Genomic DNA, 19,218 nt, shown 5'->3' with positions numbered 1-19,218 from the left:
ATCCATGTTCAAATTCACAATGTTTGGCTTAGAGGGATTGTATTAACTATGTTAATGATTAACAGCTATGTGAAATTACAGGTTGATGAAAGTACTTTCTTTCTTAACCCAGGCACTTTCCATCAGGTAGTACATTCAATAGCACTGAACTGCCACAGAATTTATTTTTTTTGAAGCAGGCTTGGTTAGCAAAACAAAATGAAAAATTCTTACACAAGATGGGTAGTTGACATTAGCTTCCACATGTGAATCTTGGGCTTATATATAAAACATAAACTTAAGGGCATGCTGAACGTTCTGAAATGCACAGAACTGAAGTACGTAGAACCAAAGCTGTTTAAGTTAATAGAGATGAAATGAGAGCTCCACTCATTGCGACGGGATCTCTAACAGCCAAATGGAATATGGTAATGAAAGATGAAAATGCGTGACAGAAGCAGAAGGAAAGCAAAAAGGTGACTTTTTGAATGACACAAATTCAGGTCTAAAAGAAACTCGCTGGCCAAGAGTCCAGAACACCTGCACATTTCTGGTGCATTGTTTTCCATGGTAAGATTGTCCATCAAAACACTCATGCTGAAAAAGTGTAGTCACTTTGTTTCCTTCATGCTGTCCGTAGCAAAGGAGGAGGTATTTTACATGCAGGGATTTTATACATAAATATATTTTTATTTGTAATTAAGCCATTCTCAATAAAGGTTTAAAGTCATGGATAACCCTGTAGCATGATGTAGCAGGTGTGTTTATTATTTACTGGTTTATCACGAAAAATGTTGGAAAATCTTCAGAGGACATATATACATATCTGGAAATAGCTTAAATTGTTATTTGGATTTCTTTTTTAGGAAATCAAATATTTGTTTCAGATAAAATTCATAATTACTAAGCTGTAAATTGTATTCCTTCTGTACTTCCTGAATGCCTACTCCATCACTTGAGCTCTACAGTATGAACTTTCAGTATACACTAGGGTCCTAGAATAGTCCGTGTGCTGTTAGTACTGTACTGATCCCTAATAGCGTCTCCGTGGTTTTCTGTTCACAAAGGAAAACGTGCAACTGCACCAGCCTTGCTCATGCTGGAGCTAGTGCTTCCATTTTTGTCCCACAGCACAGCACTAAGCTTCTGGAGATGTCAGAAGGATCTGTCTATGGCACTGCTTTTGGACCCTGAAGGAGCCCATCCAAGACAGTGGTCCAACTATGGCTGAAATATATACGGTGTGATAAGAAACAAAAAAGAAAAGTGATGGTTCACAGGACACAGATCTCCAAACCAGGACATGTATGGGATGTTATTTAGCTCTAGCAGAACTGCACTGAATGCTTGGCAATTGGAAACAAACAAGCAAGCAAAACAAAAAACAAAAAATCGTGAAAACAACTTACACCTCCTTTCTCCTTGTATCACACATTTGGAGTTTAAAAACTGGAAAGCAGAAACAAACAGACCCACACAATGCAACACATGAAAACACATATGTAAATTTTATATCTCGAATTCAACCACTCCATGGAACTATGCAGCCCTGTACCCAATCCAGGATAAATGCCATCATCATTCTGTATCAACGTATTCTTCACTGAGTATAGTTCTAACAAGGAACAAAAGTTTGGAATCAGTGTAAATTAAAAAAAATTATTACAAATTGAGAACCCATTTTAAATTCTCTTACTTGACACAGCTTTGAACCCTACTACTTAAAATTGGGTTGCAGGGAATTAAAAGAACATTAAAATAACAACTTGTGATTCACAGTAGATCTATGGCCAAGTTGTACCTTCTCATTTCCTATGTAACACTTGATTGTATTGAGCTGATCTCTCTTACTCTCCAATTAAGCTGGGTGTAAAATGAGGCTGGACTGCTTCAGCAAGCTTGGCTGCATACATTTCATATCTACCAGTCATCTGGAAAAGGAAATCAAAGCTTCAGTTCTGTTAGCTATGGAAGTACGTCTATAAAAAAGCAGTATGTACCATGTGTTGTTTTTGTTAATGTTGGCATACTGTTTAACTGACTTCTATAGTAAGATGATAATTCAGTCAAAAAGCAAACCCTCCAAAGTAAAAGTCCTTCGAGTCTGCTGACTTAAGGCTGTATTTTAATATCCTGGATAGCTTAAAGCTGAATGTGAAAACCGGGCTTGCTTTTTTGTTCATCAACATTCACTTTTAAGTCAGTCAGTTATGTCAAGGTGTATGGGAACTGCTGAACCACGGCCTGAACCACTGATTGGTCACCTGAGGTGAGCACCGAGTCAGCCATGGGGGCACAGGTGAAGGTGATATACCTGTGTGAGTGGAAGGGGTGGAGCCTGGCTGCACCTCTCCCAAACCCCATTTAAGGGCTGACCACCACCAGGGAAGGATCTCTTCTTGGAGATCCCTCCCACGTGGAGTCCCCTGTGAGCCTTGTCATCCTGAAGGTGAGCCATCTGCTCTTTTGTATTATTTGTATACTGTTTATATAAACTACTTAAAATATGCCATCACTTATGCTATCTCTTTGTGGAGTACCGTCCTTGGGAGTTATTTACCCCACACAAGGATAGAAAAGGAACATATCTGCAATTATGTCTTTGTTCTATGTCCTTGACAACTGATTCACTCTCCTGCCTGCAGGAAGTGTGCATGTGTCACTGAGGGGATCTGGTTCACACCCCATCCCTTAACAGCATGAAATACTGTTGATTTGGATGATGCAGGATACTGAGATCCAGCACTTTATATTCTGGTATCCTCTTCCCAAATGCACAGTCTGCACCATGAACTGCTTCTTTCTTGCTAGGGGCAATCTGTAGAACTGTTTTGTTGCCAATAAATTTTAGTGGTATGCTGCTGATGTCCCTTTCAGGTGTTGATGGATGTAAATAGCAGTTAAATAAGTGCCTATGCACTAAAAAAGGTTTTCTGCAGTGGATAAATGTTGATTTTGTACTTCTCATTCTCCTCGTATCAAAGCACTACCTCTGTCTTGGCCAAAAATGAGAGGAAAATGATACAGATATCCATTGTCATATAAACAAAAGCCACAGCTATGCCTCATGTGCCAAAAGACCACTGATATTAAGGTCCACCAGGGACAGAAAACTGTAATGTGCTGAGAGCACAACAATTGAATTAAAAATAATAGTATCCTATACGAGACAGCTAAAGGTCAGTGCTTTGCTTTTACTGCTTTTTTTTTCCTGAATCAATACAATTGCTTTTGTTTGGATGCCCCTAACTAAGCTCTTACAAGCAATGCTGCGTATGCTTCCTGATACACTACATCTCTGTTGTGCAAAGATGCCTTAAGATTTCAGCAGAAGTAAAGAAATGTCTGCATGACTCAGAGGAGTGGGGATTTCACAGCACATTTTAAATCCATTAGGCCAACAACCATATGCCTACCACACCTGCAAAATACCACATGCAATTCTGTACAGAAAAGGACCTAACATTACTTTTGTATTCAGTGCCTATATACAGATGAGCAGCATTCACAGAGCAATTCAGTTCTAGCTAAGAAATGATTAACTAAAATATCAATGTTGTTGGCGAATTATTTATTTTAAATAGCAGTAACATTGCTGAAGAACCTGAATATACTGTGATGGTTCCTAGTCAGAGTTCCAATGTACTTTTTGTGAGGATTCAAATCATGCTGATTTTAAGAGCAGGCAGGGAAGAACTCTCGTGCATAGGCGGATTAAGGACTAGAATGAAAGACTTCCTCTGCCGAGGGAGAGGTTTTCTTCTTGTTGTTTCTTTTATTTGTTTTTTGTTGAGGTGGGAACTACTTAAATGAGCACTGCTACTGGAGGAATTACCCCCAAATTCATAGAACCACAGAATCATCAAGGACAGAAAAGACCTCCAAGGTCATCTAGTCCAACCATCTTTGCATAAGAAAACCACATATATTTCCCCTAATGGTCCTCAGAGCTTCTGGCTCTTGAGGACCAAAAGCTAAGCTTTCAATTCAAGGCTATTGCCCTAGTTTGCCTGGGTTTGGCCATTCCCTTTCTGCATCCATTTATACATTTAGCCTCCACAACATTAGATTAGTTCCACAGTTTAAGTTGTGGGCTGCTGAAGAAAGGCTGCCTTTTAACACTTGTAACACAATATGACTGCTAGGAAAGCTTGTTTGCTGTAATATCATACATGAACTGTTCTTAAAAGCAGGCTTTTCTTTATAGTTGGGCTTACCTTAAAATTCCATTTGTCACTGACTTGTCTGCAAAGATTTAGATCCATCTCTACAACAAGAAGTCCATCCCGAGTACGAGAGAGTCCTGGGGTCCTACTGCCATCTGGTGCAGCCACGTAACTTGAGCCATAGAAATGGCCCAGGTCATGGTGTGCTTAAAGAAATGTTCAGTAAGCATGAAAGGCTTGCAAATAACTACACAAGTTCACATGCAGTTTCCCACAGTACTTGGTTCAATTTCTTGTGATTGTTCCCTTACAGTGCTTTAAGCAGTATCTCATCCCGAGCAGTTTATAGCTCAACCCTAAGATAAGTGCAAGTTTGACCATTAGTTATGTTTCATGCACAGTACAGCTTTCAAATCTACCAAACAAATACAAAAAAACCTAACTGCATTGCTTCTAAATAATGTATTATGCTTTCCCATTATAAGCCACTGCACTAAATGCCTAAATAAATAAAAAATGAAAGCAAGAATTTAATTGAATGCTAATTGTCAAATACTAAACTTCCAAAATAGTCAGAGATGCAAACATTCAATTTTTAATACCCGAGGTGAAAACATGGAAATTTGAGGCAGGAAAATATTGTACTTCATGCTGTAGAATTCCAGATTGTGCCAACCATTGTGTAACAGATAACACTGACCTCGAAGCAGCTGCCACCAACAACTAACACCAAAACTAGATAAAAAAGGGCTCAGGTTCACACCTGCTTAAAGCAGAGGCAGTCGTGGTTGTCAAAGAACAAATGACAGTGTTTCAGTATATGCATGTAAATCTGGATAATCACTTGTCAAATGGCAGGACATACACTTACTTAACTTTCAGAACCTATCTTTTCATCCAGGCCTGTGAAGAATACCAGTAATGTTATACACTGCTTTCTCTTACTTATTAATTATAATCAGTTGTTTTTTTGGTTTCTCAACCAGTCCTTCCTTAAAAGTCATGGAAAACAGAATCAGCCAAAAATATTTCTCCATGGAAAACCCTTCAGACCTAAGTTTTTTCACTAGTCATGACACAGATGTTGCTGTCAAGTCTCTCATGTAATTATATGCTATTCTTTAACCCCCAACAGATCTATGAATTGGGGCAAGATGGTTTGGCTCATGATGCCAGCTAGAGCTCTTAAGGCTAACAATCCTAAACCTGTATATCAGGTTAATATGTGGGATTTCTGTCTTCTAGTCCTACAGTACTGCAGAGATTCCAAAACTTAGCCCTCTGCTGGTATGTAGGAAACTCAGGTAAGAACTCCTGATGACCACATACCGTAGTACCACCACCTTTAATAGGAAGTTCCACTCTACAGGTTACAAAACAGCAGTCTTAAGTATTGCTAACATAGCTGTCATGGGATAGACATTGTGAGAGAGAGCTCTCATTCTTCAGACTCTACAGAACAAGTTATCAGCAAATGCTGCATGCAATTTCTGAACATACCTTTTCCACCATCTCCAGAAGTAAAGGCATTTTTGTAGTATTCCTGGGAAAAAAGAAGAAATCCATAGGTGGCAGTATAGTTCCATGTCGTTCGAGAATACCTCCCTAGTCTAACACGTTTACTGTGGAAGTTTATATCCATCTATTAAGACCTTCCTGACTATTTAAAGGGAGACACCAGAGAGGCCCAGTTTCTATGGTGGGACTACATAATAGTATATTTTGGTACCACTGCCTGTTGCTCACACATGTTGGGCAATATGTCCCATCACAACTCTGGAAAGTGCAAAAGATAAAACATTTAATTAGTCACATTCTTACTGATGACAGAATGTGGCAAAGGTATTCACATAACTGCAGGAACAAGTATGGATTTTGCAAAGAATGTTCATATTCAGCCCTCCTGGCTAAAGCAATGGTCATTTTGTCACAGAAACTAGGAGAAATAGCAAAAGGGGTGAGTGCTTCTCACAAAGAAAGCAAGTCCTTAAGGTCCTTAATAGGAAATAGCTGCAACAAGAAGTAGACCACCAGCAACAAGGCACCTCTCAGTCACTGAAGCACTGCTCTTCTTCAGATTATAAACACTGAGAGAAGGGGCCTTATACAGATGGGGAATCTAGGTATTCTCGTGCCGTTCATTACCTTGAATTAACTCAAGCCAAAATACTTGAATTATGAAATAAAGTGAAGACACATACCGTTCCCACTCTGTTGATGGGACACGTGAAGCAGTGATTAGCTATGGCAGCATTTCGTGCTTCAATTGGCCACAGGGACTCACTGCAATACACAGAAAAGAAGACAGGTATTCACTGTCTGCTGCAGAGATAGATTGAGGTTACAAGTGTACAGCATTGCACATTTGCTGTCAAAAAAGCCAAAGTTAGCTACTGAGAGTGATCCTGCTCAATCAGCAGAATCTCCTGAAATTTACATAAAACCAAGAATTGAGAAATAAGGAATAAAAGAGCTCCTTCTCTCTCACAAGCCTCCACCTATTTTCCAACAGGTGCTTCATTTCTTACTGATGCTTAAAACTGAAACAGTCCTCTTTGTTAAATAGTGTGATACACAGTTACCAGAGTAGTTAACAGGAGGTCCAAAACAAAGGTGATACTTTCTGTATACTCCTGTGACAGCATGTACCTGCCAGATTCTGGGTACTAAGACAAGGTGCAGAGTACTCAAGGTGAAAGTGTCTTGTCATTAATCTCAGTCAGACTCAAGAATCTTAAGAGAAGGTCACTGGACTGATTGAAAGGAGTTGGTTTATTGCCTTTTTTCTCAATTGCTTTGAGTCTGGCAGAGAGCTCTTCTAAGAAAAAGGGATTTTATTGAAAAGCCCCAGCAAATTACAGTTTCACAGTAGAATCAGATAGGAAGAAAAGGCTATAGACAAGCTACCCCCTGAGACAGTTTTCTACATAGGTCTCAAGAGTCCTCTTCCTGCAATAAAAATTATGTGCTTATGAACAATCAAGTGAAAGCTAATAATTAGGAGAGCCTGAAGCACCCAGAGTACCAATCAAGTGCTGCATGACGACAGGGTAATTTCTATTTCATAAGTTCATAAGTTCATAAGGTTGGAAAGGACCTATAAGATCATCTAGTCCAACCATCCTCCTATCACTATCTCTACCCAACTACTAAATTAAGTCCTTAAGCACCTCATCTAAACGCTTCTTGAACAGCGCTAGGGATGGTGCCTCAACCACCTCCCTAGGCAGGCCATTCCAGTGCCTGACCACTCTTTCAGAAAAGAAATGCTTCCTGAGGTCTAATCTAAATCTTCCCTGGTGCAACTTGTGGCCATTCCCTCTCGTCCTGTCATTACTTATCAGGGAGAAGAGGCCTACCCCCTCCTCACCACAACCCCCCTTCAGGAAGTGGTAGAGTGCTATAAGGTCTCCTCTGAGCCTCCTCTTCTCCAGACTAAACAATCCCAGCTCCCTCAGCCGCTCCTCATAAGACTTGTGCTCCAGGCCCCTCACCAGTTTTGTTGCCCTTCTCTGAACACGCTCCAGGGCCTCAATGTCCTTCTTGTAGTGAGGGGCCCAAAACTGAACACAGTACTCGAGGTGCGGCCGCACCAGAGCTGAGTACAGGGGGATGATCACCTCCCTGCTCCTGCTGGCTACACTATTTCTAATACAGGCCAGGATGCTGTTGGCCTTCTTAGCCACCTGTGCACACTGCCGGCTCATGTTGAGCCGAGCATCAACCAACACCCCCAGGTCCTTTTCCTCTCTACATTCTTCAAGCCATTCTGCCCCAAGCCTATAGCATTGCATGGGGTTATTGTGGCCAAAGTGCAGGACCCGGCACTTGGTCTTATTGAACCTCATCCCATTTTGCTCAGCCCAGCTGTTCAGCCTATCCAAATCCCTCTGAAGGGCCTCCCTACCCTCAGGCAGTTTGACACATCCTCCCAGCTTTGTGTCATCTGCAAACTTACTGAGGGTACACTCAATTCCCTCATCTAGGTCATCAATAAAGATATTAAACAAGATGGGCCCCAAAACTGACCCTTGGGGGACACCACTCGTTACAGGACGCCAGCTGGACTTAACTCCATTAACCACTACCCTCTGGGCACGGCCCTCCAGCCAGTTCTCCACCCAGAGAAGAGTGAACCTGTCCACACCACGGGCTGCCAGTTTCCTTAGGAGTTGTTCTCCTCTTAATGGGATGTAAGCAGACAAACATCACAAACATTATTCTAGCAGTGAAATGAATGCCCCAAAAGTATTGTGCATTCATGGAACTCGTTTCAAAGGACATTTTCAAGAATTATGCAACCTAAGTGAGATCCTATCTTTTACATTAAAAATTACCAAGGGCAGTTTCAATGACAGACAGCAAAGACTATCTGATACCATACTTAGTGGTTCCCAGGTGAAGGATGCACGATCACCTGGCCAGCTAAACCTGAATGTACATTCCTACAGCCTGTCATAAAACAAAAATATTATGTTGACAATCTAAATGTTGTTAGCTTTCAGAAGACCAGCTGGATGCTGGTTAACTATCTCAGAGACCAAGCGCCTGCAGATGTGCAGCTGAAGTACTGGAAGAGAACCAGGGACTGCAAACAGATCGACAGACCAAAATCCCACATGGAGAAGAAGGCCTTTGTGAAGGCAGAACAAAGAGGTGGTATCTCTGGTTCCAAGCCCTCTGCAAAGTGCCCCTGAGGCCCCAGTGAGGGGCTTGGAAATTCAGACAAATGAGAAATTATGTCACAGCCTAAAGCAGCTTGCATGTCACCTGAGTGTTCCGATGGTGGCTGAAGGGTTAAAGATGATCTCTGCTCCATTCAAACTGTACATGATCAGGGGGTGATGGCGCCCGAAGCAGATGTTCACAGCAATTGCTCCAAACTGTGTCTGAAATACTGGGTGTCCTGTATTTCCCTCCATATAATAAGAAGACTAGGAAAAAATATAAATAAATACATTAAAAAAAGGATCCAAAATCAAAGGCAGATTCCCTAAAAAAGAAAAGAAGGATCTCCAACATTGCTTTGATATGTCACACCTTCCAGTCCACCAGCTTCAAGTTACGAGACCACAAGCAAGGACAACACTTTCCGTTTGGTACATAGTTCCACTATAGTGAGTAGTTAGCAAGAAGTGGCTCTAAGATCTACTGAGATCCAATTCAAGGCCCTTTGTGCCTCCTTTCACTCTGGTACACACTCAGCACTGTCTGACCTAGACATTAAACTAGAAACCCTAGAAAATTCTACAGAAGCTTGAAATCAATGCACACACTGCCAACCTTGGTACTCTCAGCACATAACAAAATCTTCCTCAGTCATTACAATCCTCTGAAGTCTCGTTAAAAAGAGAGAAGATATGCTCTGTTTAAAGAACAAGGAATTCTTTTACTTTCAACTGTTACGTAATGACACGCAACAACTCTATGAACAGCCCAGGCAGTATCAGTGTATGGCTAAGATTACTTATTTACACTTCCTATATGACAGGTGGTTGGAAAGAACTACCAGGAAAATCACAGGATAAATCCACAGAACACTCCTTAAAGAAACTGGAGCCAATTGCTGGCTTAAAAGATCTCATTCACCATATGCTGCAAACTTCTATCTTATAACATCAAACATTCCCATACACTAAGAAATGCACCAATTCCTGTAAAAGACACTGGTGAAGGCAAGGGTAGGGCATCATTAACAGCTATCAAGCAAGATGAACCATGCAGAAACAGACACAGGGGAGAGGCATGTGTGAAGTCACTGAAAGCTGCCTGCTTAGTGTACAGTGGTAATCAAGAACCCAAGAAAATCTCAGGCATCTGCAATGTAGAAGAAATCAAAGTATTGCTGGTTTACATGAATTCTGTGTGCCCACAGCTTGAGCTGTGGTGATGCTTCCATCTCAGTGAGGATGTATTAGGAATGGAATAAGCAGAGCTGACTGAAATGACGAAAGGGATGGAACAGCTGCCTTTTGAGGAGCAACTAAAAGGGCTGCATCTCTTTGATCTGCAGACAGAAGGCTGAGGGTGATTATGAATGAGATTTACAGCATCACTAAAGCAGAGGATAAGATGAATACAGAAATCCCAGAAGAGCAACAGCAGCCACTGAAGTAACGCCTGTATCTGATTTAAACCAAAATAATTACTTCCAAGCAGCAGGCAGTGCACTTCTTGAATGTGCTTCTGCCAGTTTGTGAAAGCAAGGAGTGTCAGCAGATTCAGAAGGGATTAGGCATTGATAGAAGATCAACAGACAGATAAGAAACGGGAATAGACAGGATCACTCTTAACACCCCTAGTGCAATGTCTGTGGATACTGGAAACGTTGCAGAGAGGCCAGTTATTGCTAACAGCATCCCTCTGTGATGACCCCAGAGACAGCAAAGCAAGTACATAATCCAATAGTTTGACCCAATGGGGTGTGGCTCTTACCATACAAGAAAGGTGCAATGTAAAATGATTCTTACTGAAACCACCAGCCCACTGTACCAACTGCTGCTGCTGACCTTGAAGGAAACTGAAACACAACATCTGCCCCAGTGTGAGCAACCACAGTTACTGCCAGGGAACAACCAGGGTCTCATCTAGGTGTGAGAGAATGGCATGATGGAAGCAGTAAGGGGCCATGTTCTGAGGTAAAGGTGGGCTAGAGTCTCACTTCAACTAGTAAATGAGACAGGCTCTGATTTCTTATCAGCTCTCATGAAATCCTGCAGCCCCTTGGGCACAGATTTATGCGCTTAGAGAGCACGCCATGTGGCGGGCACTCATATAATCCTTTATCAAAACAATTCTGCTGATTGAATATATTTCCATTTTTTTCTTCTATTCTCAGTTTCCCTTTATTACAAGAGGAGAAGAAAAACAAGAATGTTATTGCTTCAGGGAATTCATCAGTTATTATTCTTTATTCTCCACCAGAGGTCACAATCATCTCCACAGCAACAAACTGTGATGTCTCAAGAAGGATTGATTTTTGTTTATTTATATGTCCTCCCACACATGGCAGAATAGGTTAGAGACCAGTCTCTTTCCCCTGTCCATTTAGTTCTCACTGATTCATCAAGGATGATTTTAACAAGGATCCTTTCCCAATCTGCTCCACAGAGACAATCCATAAAAAGAATAATTTCAAATGCAACCCTTCCTGGGGAGTTTGCTTTGTTGATAAAGAAAAAAAACCCATAAAATAACAGAGATGATCACAACCTTTCCCTGTAGACCTGGCTTTTGCTAAAATTCCTCTATCAGAATTGCTCAGCTCTAAAGAAAATGGACTTAATGCTCTTCTAACAGGAAATGTCAAATCATTATAGTGTACTGGCAATACAATAGACTGCTTTGTGATAATTCTTTAATTTAGAATGATGCAAAACACTTAGTGCAACTGTACTTATACTTCATGTGGAATAGTAAAAGTAGTTTTTAACTTTTAAAGTACCTTCCTTTCATTACAGTTTCATAGCTGTAAATATGATTACTTTCGGAATCTGCTGATGCTCCACAACCCATTGTCTAGATACTGTTTTGCTAAAAGGCAGCTCTGATTAAATAATAATAAAAATAAACGTAATTATTAAAGATAGAAGCCAACACTGGTGACTGACAGACCTGTACCAAAAATCCATTGTGTGGAAACCTATTAACATCCTCTTATGAAGAAAACCAAACCAGTCTGGCCTGGCCTAGGAGACCAGGTCAACTTCCAGATGCCTTTGAAAATGAAGCTTCAAGATAAAATAACCTGCAAAATAAGTAAGTCTCAATTCTGAAGCCTCAGTTTAGTGACTGGAGCACTCAGACAGGCAGCAACAGCAACGGTATGCATACACACAGCAGGACTTGGAAGAAATAGCTCTGTTAATCACTCACTTCAGCTAACTCTAAGGAGAGATTAAGTAAGGTAAGACAATGTATTTTTAGATTTTTGGTTAATTTTTAATCCTGATCTTTCTTCTGATAATTCTATGGATGGATAAACTCATTTCAGATCAGTCAGTATTCCACTGACATTGCCTTTACTAGTTCAGTTTCTGAAGCTGATTCTGATGAAGAGCCTTAAAAATTCATGTGGGCTTCAGTGGAAGTAACATGATTAGTAAACAGAAGGTGCCATAAACCAGAAATGCAACACAAAATGTAATAATAAACTACGAGATTTCACTGAAAGAAACTGAAGAACTGCAGAAGAACTGCAATTTCCATGAGGATTTCAGGGGAAAAGAGAGATCAAGACCATAAATAAGGGTCACGCATGAACCATGAAACAAGTACTCTTCAAATTAAAGGAAGTTTGACATGCACACAAATCAAAACTGAGCCAATCAAGCACAACTAACATAAAAAAGACGTGATAAAAAGTTTATTTTTAAAAGATCCTCAATTCTTCTGTGGTTTCCATGAGGCATGGAAGAGTATATGGCACTGATTCAATGTTTGTGCTTTAACTGTCATCACACTCTACTTCTGATAAATTAACTTCATATATTTTTACCTGAGGAAAAAACAATGTGATGCTTAGAAAACCACATTTTCTAGAATTATGTCACATTTCCTGCCAATACAACTGATACAATACATGGTGGCACAAACAAGAGCTGCACGGTAAGAAGAGCTTGATAATCACACTGCTGTACCTTACCTCATTGAAATCTCCAACTCTTGGAATGTGATTTTTCCTACTTTTGCCAAGGATGGCTCCTGAGTTAGAAATGACCACTGCAGTATTCCACAGAATTCCTCCATGTATTTCATCTCGCTCCAGGATTGGAGATACCACAACCATATTGTACTTCTTTGCCAGCTGCACAAATGAACATAATTCCTCTATTACACACGAGCCTACAGTAATTGATTATTTCACTTGTGGTTCATAAAGAAGCATTAAAAGAAGTTTTCATCTTGTGCATTGCTTTGACCATTCTCAAGTACTCATGCTTAAACCACGCCAGCATGCCAGTATTGTTATAGCTTCCTTCATCAAAGATGGACACATCATAGTGAGCTTTCCACCTGAATCCTTCAGCTAGAAATACAAAGTACCAAGTGCTTGACGCATCCTAAATACAACAGTCAAACCATGGAGTTGAACCAAATCCATTCACAGGTTCAGTGGGAGATTGATCCCACTCCCATTCTTTCATTCTTGTATACCATTTAACACTACAGCTAGCTGAAAATTATTTTGAAATTAAGGAAAAATTTCAAATACATATGTTACATATGAATGGTTAATGTTAAAGAACATAGGTATGAGTAAGAAATGTAGCACTTTCTGACTAGTTCCTTTACTAGCACACTGTCACCTTTCCTTCAAACCTCTTACCTTCTTGTACTTCTTCACATTAAGTCAATTTTGGATGAAAAAAAAAATCATCAAATTCAGGAATAGTTACATGGTCAATTTCATATATGTCCCATGATAAAAGGCAAATCAATTTAAAAAAGAAATACTAAGCATAGTTGTGGTTGTCCATGTCTTGTCAAAGAAGGTGAAAACTGATTTCAGAGTATTACAGATTTCTCATAGTTATAAAAGAAATTTAACCTAGTCAGTGGTGGTTATGGATTGATGGGGGAGCTGGGGAGGGTTTGGGGGCTATCTGATCGTTTTACCTCTTGACAGAATTTTGTTGTTAGCCCATCCTCTGCTGACTCAGCAAATTCAGTCCAAGGAAGCTTCTCCCTTGTGCAAAAAGCAAAGGGCATGGCTGGAAAACATGAATGCACAACAGAATTTACAAGAATGTTCACGTCACTCAAGAAATACAGAGGTGTTTCTGTTTCCATGAATACAGATAAAAATCAAACACTTCCAAATGATTCAACTGTTTTCCTTGTTTAAAGGAAAAAGCTATTTAAAAATATTTTTAGCATGGATGAGGAGTTTTGGACTCACACAGTCCAAAGCAGAAGAGAAACAATGCACTTAGTGAAGACAGTCTTACTGGAAGTGAAGATCCAAAATAAACCTCTGTTATTAGAGTACACTTTCTGTGAGTAACCTGTTTTCACAATTTAGACCAGAATCATTTTGATTCTGGCCTCTAGAATCCATTTAGCCTCAAATACTCTGTTTTAATTACAAATAGATTTTCTTTTTTTTTTAATGTATCTGTCTAGATGAAACAAAGTTTTAGAAGGAAAAATATGAGGAAAAGATCACAAAGGGTAACTTGAAGCATGCCTATAAATATCACCATTGTAGCAAATCCAGTCCTCAACTCCACAGACTTCACAAAGATATTCTATATTGTTCTGCCAACAAAGATTCTTTGTTTTTTTTTTTCTTTTCTTTCAGAAATCAAACCAGTAACATTCAACTGTTATACTGGGAAGACTTCTCCTGTTTGCTTAAAAGACATAAATCCAGTACAGGATACCTGCTAAAACAGAAGGAACGTGACCCCTGACAATCTACAAAGAATCACAGAAAATACTCACTCCAAGCCTCCTGGAAACAAATGATGTTGACCCCACACATTGCAGCTACTTCCACCATCTCCTCAATTCGTCTGTGCAGTGCAGCCACCTAATTGCAAGAAATGCCATGCTATAAAAAAATCTTATGATGTAACACGCTTGTACATTAATAGCCTGGTTCTACAAACTTTGTTCATGTTACTATTATTTTTTTTATATTGTTCTATACTTAGTCCCTTTGCTTTCAGAGGGAATAACTCAAGAAGTCAACATTCCTAGGAGAATTGGGATCTAAAGGTTTGGATATAGATTTTTTTTAAAGCACTTAGATGCTGAAAATAGAAAGCGCCAGCTACTAGAATTCTAGTGCCATGGTTACAACATCTAAATATATGGCACTTCATTGCTGGCTGCCCAATAAACTTGTAAAAATGTGAAAAGAATCAGCAAAAAAATGTCTTTTTATTGGTCACTGTAAACAACCTGCATAAGGGCGTTATGTAAATCTGCATTTGAAGTCAAGCACTCAGAAACTTAAAACAGGAGGTAAGGACAGTCTGCTTCTGCAGTTATCTTTGAATCCTGATGACACATGTGGATCTTGGACACTCCATGTGAGTTATTAACTCCAAACTCTTTTTTCAGTCCCTCCATCCTAAGAGTTACCAAGATCATCACCAAGAAAAACATCAAAGCACTTATTAAACGGTCAAAACACACAGTTTCCAAGTGTGCTTTTCTTTCAACATTCATGTTAAAGATAAGCATAGGTGTTGTGCTTTGCACTGATATTTCCATGTGTCAAACAATACCACCCAAGTCAGCTGTGACCTACAAACTCAACAACTGTACTGCTACTTAAATAGTTACTGGCTTCTTTCTAATGGAAAATCATTTGCAAAACTGGTATCTTTTCCACAGGTGCTACAAAGAATCCACAAACTCGACCCACATCCCAAATTATCTATTTGCCCTCATGACATGAAATCTTTCCAAAATAAATTGCCTTGCAGATATTTTGTCCTTTCAGTGGACAAAACTATTATCCCCATGAGATTTGAGAAATGCAACATTTTCCTTTCATTTTTTGATCATCTCCACGCTTTCGTGTCCATGATGTTGGCCAACATGTAATAAGATTTGGTTTACTACTGGACAAAGAATAATGGAGCTCTGTGTTCCATTAATCCATATTTGCCCTAACGGATTTTCCTGTAAGGGAACACTTTTCAGTTAAAACAAGTACTGCACTGGGGTTTCCACAGGTTGCCACCTCTTCTGATTTCAGGTAGATCATTTTTCTGTTCCATTTTAGAGGCAATGGCTTCTCGTTCACAAAATCTGTGATTAAATGTTTAGCTTTGGAGGTTGGGCAATCCACTAGGTAAACACAGCAGGAGAGATGGTTCGGAGAAACAATAGAACTGCATGGGTCACTCAAACTTCTTACAGTGTGTTGTACTGAGATAGGGATGGGTCCTATACTGCCAGACAACAGGTGGACATTTTGTGATGCAGCTGTAATATGAACATCCAGTAAAAGAAGAGGTACATGCAAACAGCTTGAGTGCCAGCTCTGTACCTGCACTGCCACGGCTGTGTCTGTAGGAAGAGGAATTTTGTTCTGCACCAGTCCTACTCGAACGATACGTGGCCTTCTCAGTTGCTCTGGAGCAGCATCAAATCCATAGCCCTGTAGTTCAAAATCTCTTTCTTGAGCAGATGATAGAGCAGCCGCTGGCAAGTGAAGTTTTCTAGGTTGAAGAAGAAACAAAGACATTTCAAGTTAAGATGCGCTCCTTTTCTGCAGTGCAACGGACCAAAACGATCACAAATGTCAGACACTGCTGTTCCAAGCTCCCATGTCACACAGCTGTCAGATACAGGAAGTCAGGCAGCAGCCAGGTCGTGTGTGACCTCAGCTCCATGGCAGCAAACTCAGACTTTTTCCTCCATAATCGTGCTTTCCAGACACTGCTATTTACTACAGAAATCAAGGAGTGCATGCATACGGACCTCTCTACCTACACCTGTAGGTTACATGTGCTTTCCCAACCCGTCTTCCCTCATGTCAGACCCCTGCTTTTAGAATCATAGAAACATTAAGGCTGGGAAAGACCTCTTAGATTACATTACCTCACAGTAGGGCCAACCTTCCTCCTCCCTTCAGCCCAGCCATCCTCACACTGCCTTCCCCCCCAACCCCCAGGCTGCCCATCCCCAGTATCTCACCTCGTCTCGCCCCCATAGAGGATACGCTTCACCTCGGCCAAGTCCTGGGGTGGGATGTGCCTCTCCAGGCACAGCTCCAGTGACTGCAGCTCCCCTGCCATGGCCTGGCCGTTGGGTGCACGGAGTGGCCGTAGGGCACACAGCCCCTTGGACTTTACCCTTGCTGGGTCCTGGTGGCCACTCCCCTTTCTCCCCAGCCTCCCCACTATGGTGGCCCAGGCATGCAGCACTGGGGGCTGCAGGGATGGGTCAGTGCCCTCAGGTTGTCCCGTGGATAAACCTGAGGTGTCCCAAAGGGTTAAAGAACCATGGATGTGGTCATGCCAGGTCACTTCTCACTTCTGGGGCAGCTCCGCAGTCTCAGAAATAACTAATCTAAAAGCAGAACATCTTTAGGAGCTTTTTATGACGACAGCATTCAACAAAAAGGCTTAGAAATAGGAAGGAGATCATAAAATGACAATAGTTTTCACGGATGTGTGTGTGTGTCCATTTTAGTTGCAGAGAGACTCTGATCGCAAGCCAGGAGTAAAAAATAATTTTGCCCTCAAGATAGATTTGAGATGAAATGTCATCAGAAAATCATCCCCAAACCAAAGTTCATATCCAACAAAGACTAGAAAAAGAGAATCTAAGAGAAGAAAAGAGCACCTGAAGAGAAACTGCACGTGCCCCACAGCCACCCTGCTCCCACCCGTTGTCTCCACTGCAGCACTGGGCATTGCATATCCTTCAAAATGTTACTGAAATGCAGAAATACGGTGCTACACTGAGCAATAACAACAGTTACCAAGCCCAGGAATGGGCCACACATCAAGACACATCACACTGATTTTAGGTACTGTTTTATGAATCTTCTAGAGAATATAATGACATTCAGCACTTCACATCCATGGCAGTTTGGTATTTGCAGTTAAACATTAAGCCCTTCAGGGCAAAAAAAAAAAAAAAAGGAACGGAGAGAGAGCCTAATATTTAACTTTAAAAAGAAAGTGCATGGGGACAGTCAGGTGCCATCATGGCATTCGAGATGTGATTGTGCCCTTTTTAACCCAAACGGTGCAGTGATGCTCATGGTGCAAAGTGCATCACACTGCTGCTGTGTGAGGGATGGGGCTCCCGGAGACACGAGGCCTTGAGGAGAGTAATTCAGTCTGTGGGGGAATTTCTAAGACCAGCTAAAAGTAGAGGCAACAGCATATTACAAAACAAGAACAGTGAATACAAAAGAGAAGAAATTTCATCATTTGAAAAGAAGGAACTTTAAAAAAGCCTGGATAACTAGCCCATTACAACAATATTTGTTCTGTAGTGTCTCTGTTTTTGTGACCAAGATCCTGCAAACCTGTTTTTAGTGATGACTTTCCTTTCCCAAATACACTTCCACAGAGTAATAATTAGCAGTGACTGACAGTTACACGGTGTTTTCCATTTGATGATCCTAATTTGCTTTAATGGCCAATTTTAAAGGTATGTATCAGTAACATTTTGTTCTGCTCATGGCTGGCAGATCATTAAACATTACAGAATGAGATATCAACGCAAAAATTCAGGGAAATAAGGAAACCAAGCTAAGTTTGTTTCCCCATCACCACACTCAGGATGTCAACTAACAAATAAAGCATTTCTGGAGATTCGCAGAAACAAACAGAAGGGTCTGGGTTTCTTTGGGAACTAGTCAAATTCTTTTCTGCCTGGACTGCAAATTAAAAGAAAAAACCAGCAGGTCTATTTTGAATCCAGCTCCTGAAGAAGGTCACATAACTGAACTTTTCTCTTCCAGCTTCTATTCTTAGTGTGAACTTTCACTGACTTCTCTATTGGTGACTTGTTTGTTTGCAATTTGTTAAAGCGTGCTACATGTAGGAAATGGACTTCAGGGCAATAAAACTGAAGCCCCTGAAAAGAATACTCATGAACAGTCGAGATCTGAAAAAACAGTACATTTCCTGAGCGCCATATCAACCATCCTGCAACAACACAGCAAAGTCCAGACTGCGTGAACAGGAAATGACAAGCCTAGAATTGCTAATAACGATGAAAGGAGATCAGAATATTCCATAGGGACTGTGCGTATATAGAGGTATAATTCCAGCCAACACAATAAACCTTCAAAGCACGAAATGTTAATGTTCATCAGCAAAGTAACCTAATAAAGGAAGATGCCTTCCGTATCCCAGACAAAGCATATTAGAGAGCTTGGATCTAAATCTGAATGTTCCACCTTGGTCATTGCAATTATCTGCTAAGTATGATGCTTGAATCCAATTCTGGTGTCAACTTCTTCGAATCTCTTTATTTAAACTTCTTCCCTGTGCTGCATTACCAGGACCAAGGAATTATTTTGCAAAAAAATTAAAACATAAAAAAACCCGAACCTTTTAGTATGGAATAAGGCTATGATGGTTTGGAGGAA

General features: G+C 40.6%; 1 protein-coding gene across 1 annotated transcript; it reads right to left on the bottom strand.

Annotated features, from left to right (window-relative positions):
* Window positions 1-1,636: 1,636 nt before the first annotated feature.
* Window positions 1,637-16,922, bottom strand: UPB1 (beta-ureidopropionase 1). The gene is made up of 10 exons (XM_065738983.1): window positions 16,803-16,922; window positions 16,153-16,324; window positions 14,592-14,679; window positions 13,764-13,858; window positions 12,790-12,951; window positions 8,916-9,079; window positions 6,347-6,428; window positions 5,646-5,688; window positions 4,197-4,351; window positions 1,637-1,910 (listed from the first exon to the last, which is right to left on the bottom strand). Exons 1-10 carry the CDS (start codon window positions 16,901-16,903, stop codon window positions 1,827-1,829), a joined length of 1,146 nt encoding a protein of 381 aa, XP_065595055.1. The 5' UTR covers window positions 16,904-16,922; the 3' UTR covers window positions 1,637-1,826.
* Window positions 16,923-19,218: the final 2,296 nt, after the last annotated feature.

Source organism: Cyrtonyx montezumae, unplaced genomic scaffold (genome assembly GCF_038088225.1).
Source record: "Cyrtonyx montezumae isolate F1298 unplaced genomic scaffold, pur_monq_1.0 scaffold_23, whole genome shotgun sequence".
Classification (NCBI taxonomy): domain Eukaryota; kingdom Metazoa; phylum Chordata; class Aves; order Galliformes; family Odontophoridae; genus Cyrtonyx; species Cyrtonyx montezumae.
Note: the sequence above shows the minus strand (reverse complement) of the source record. Positions and strands in the feature narration are given on the sequence as shown.

What these genes read in the sequence shown, in the direction of transcription:
- UPB1 (XM_065738983.1), bottom strand. Translation starts at nt 16,903, where the DNA reads ATGGCAGGGGAGCTGCAGTCACTGGAGCTGTGCCTGGAGAGGCACATC. An exon ending in TTGTTTCCAGGAGGCTTGGA is followed by an intron (nt 13,859 to 14,591) that starts GTGAGTATTTTC and finishes CATGTTTTCCAG; the next exon opens with CCATGCCCTTTGCTTTTTGC. An exon ending in CCATCAACAGAGTGGGAACG is followed by an intron (nt 5,689 to 6,346) that starts GTATGTGTCTTC and finishes CTTTTTTCCCAG; the next exon opens with GAATACTACAAAAATGCCTT.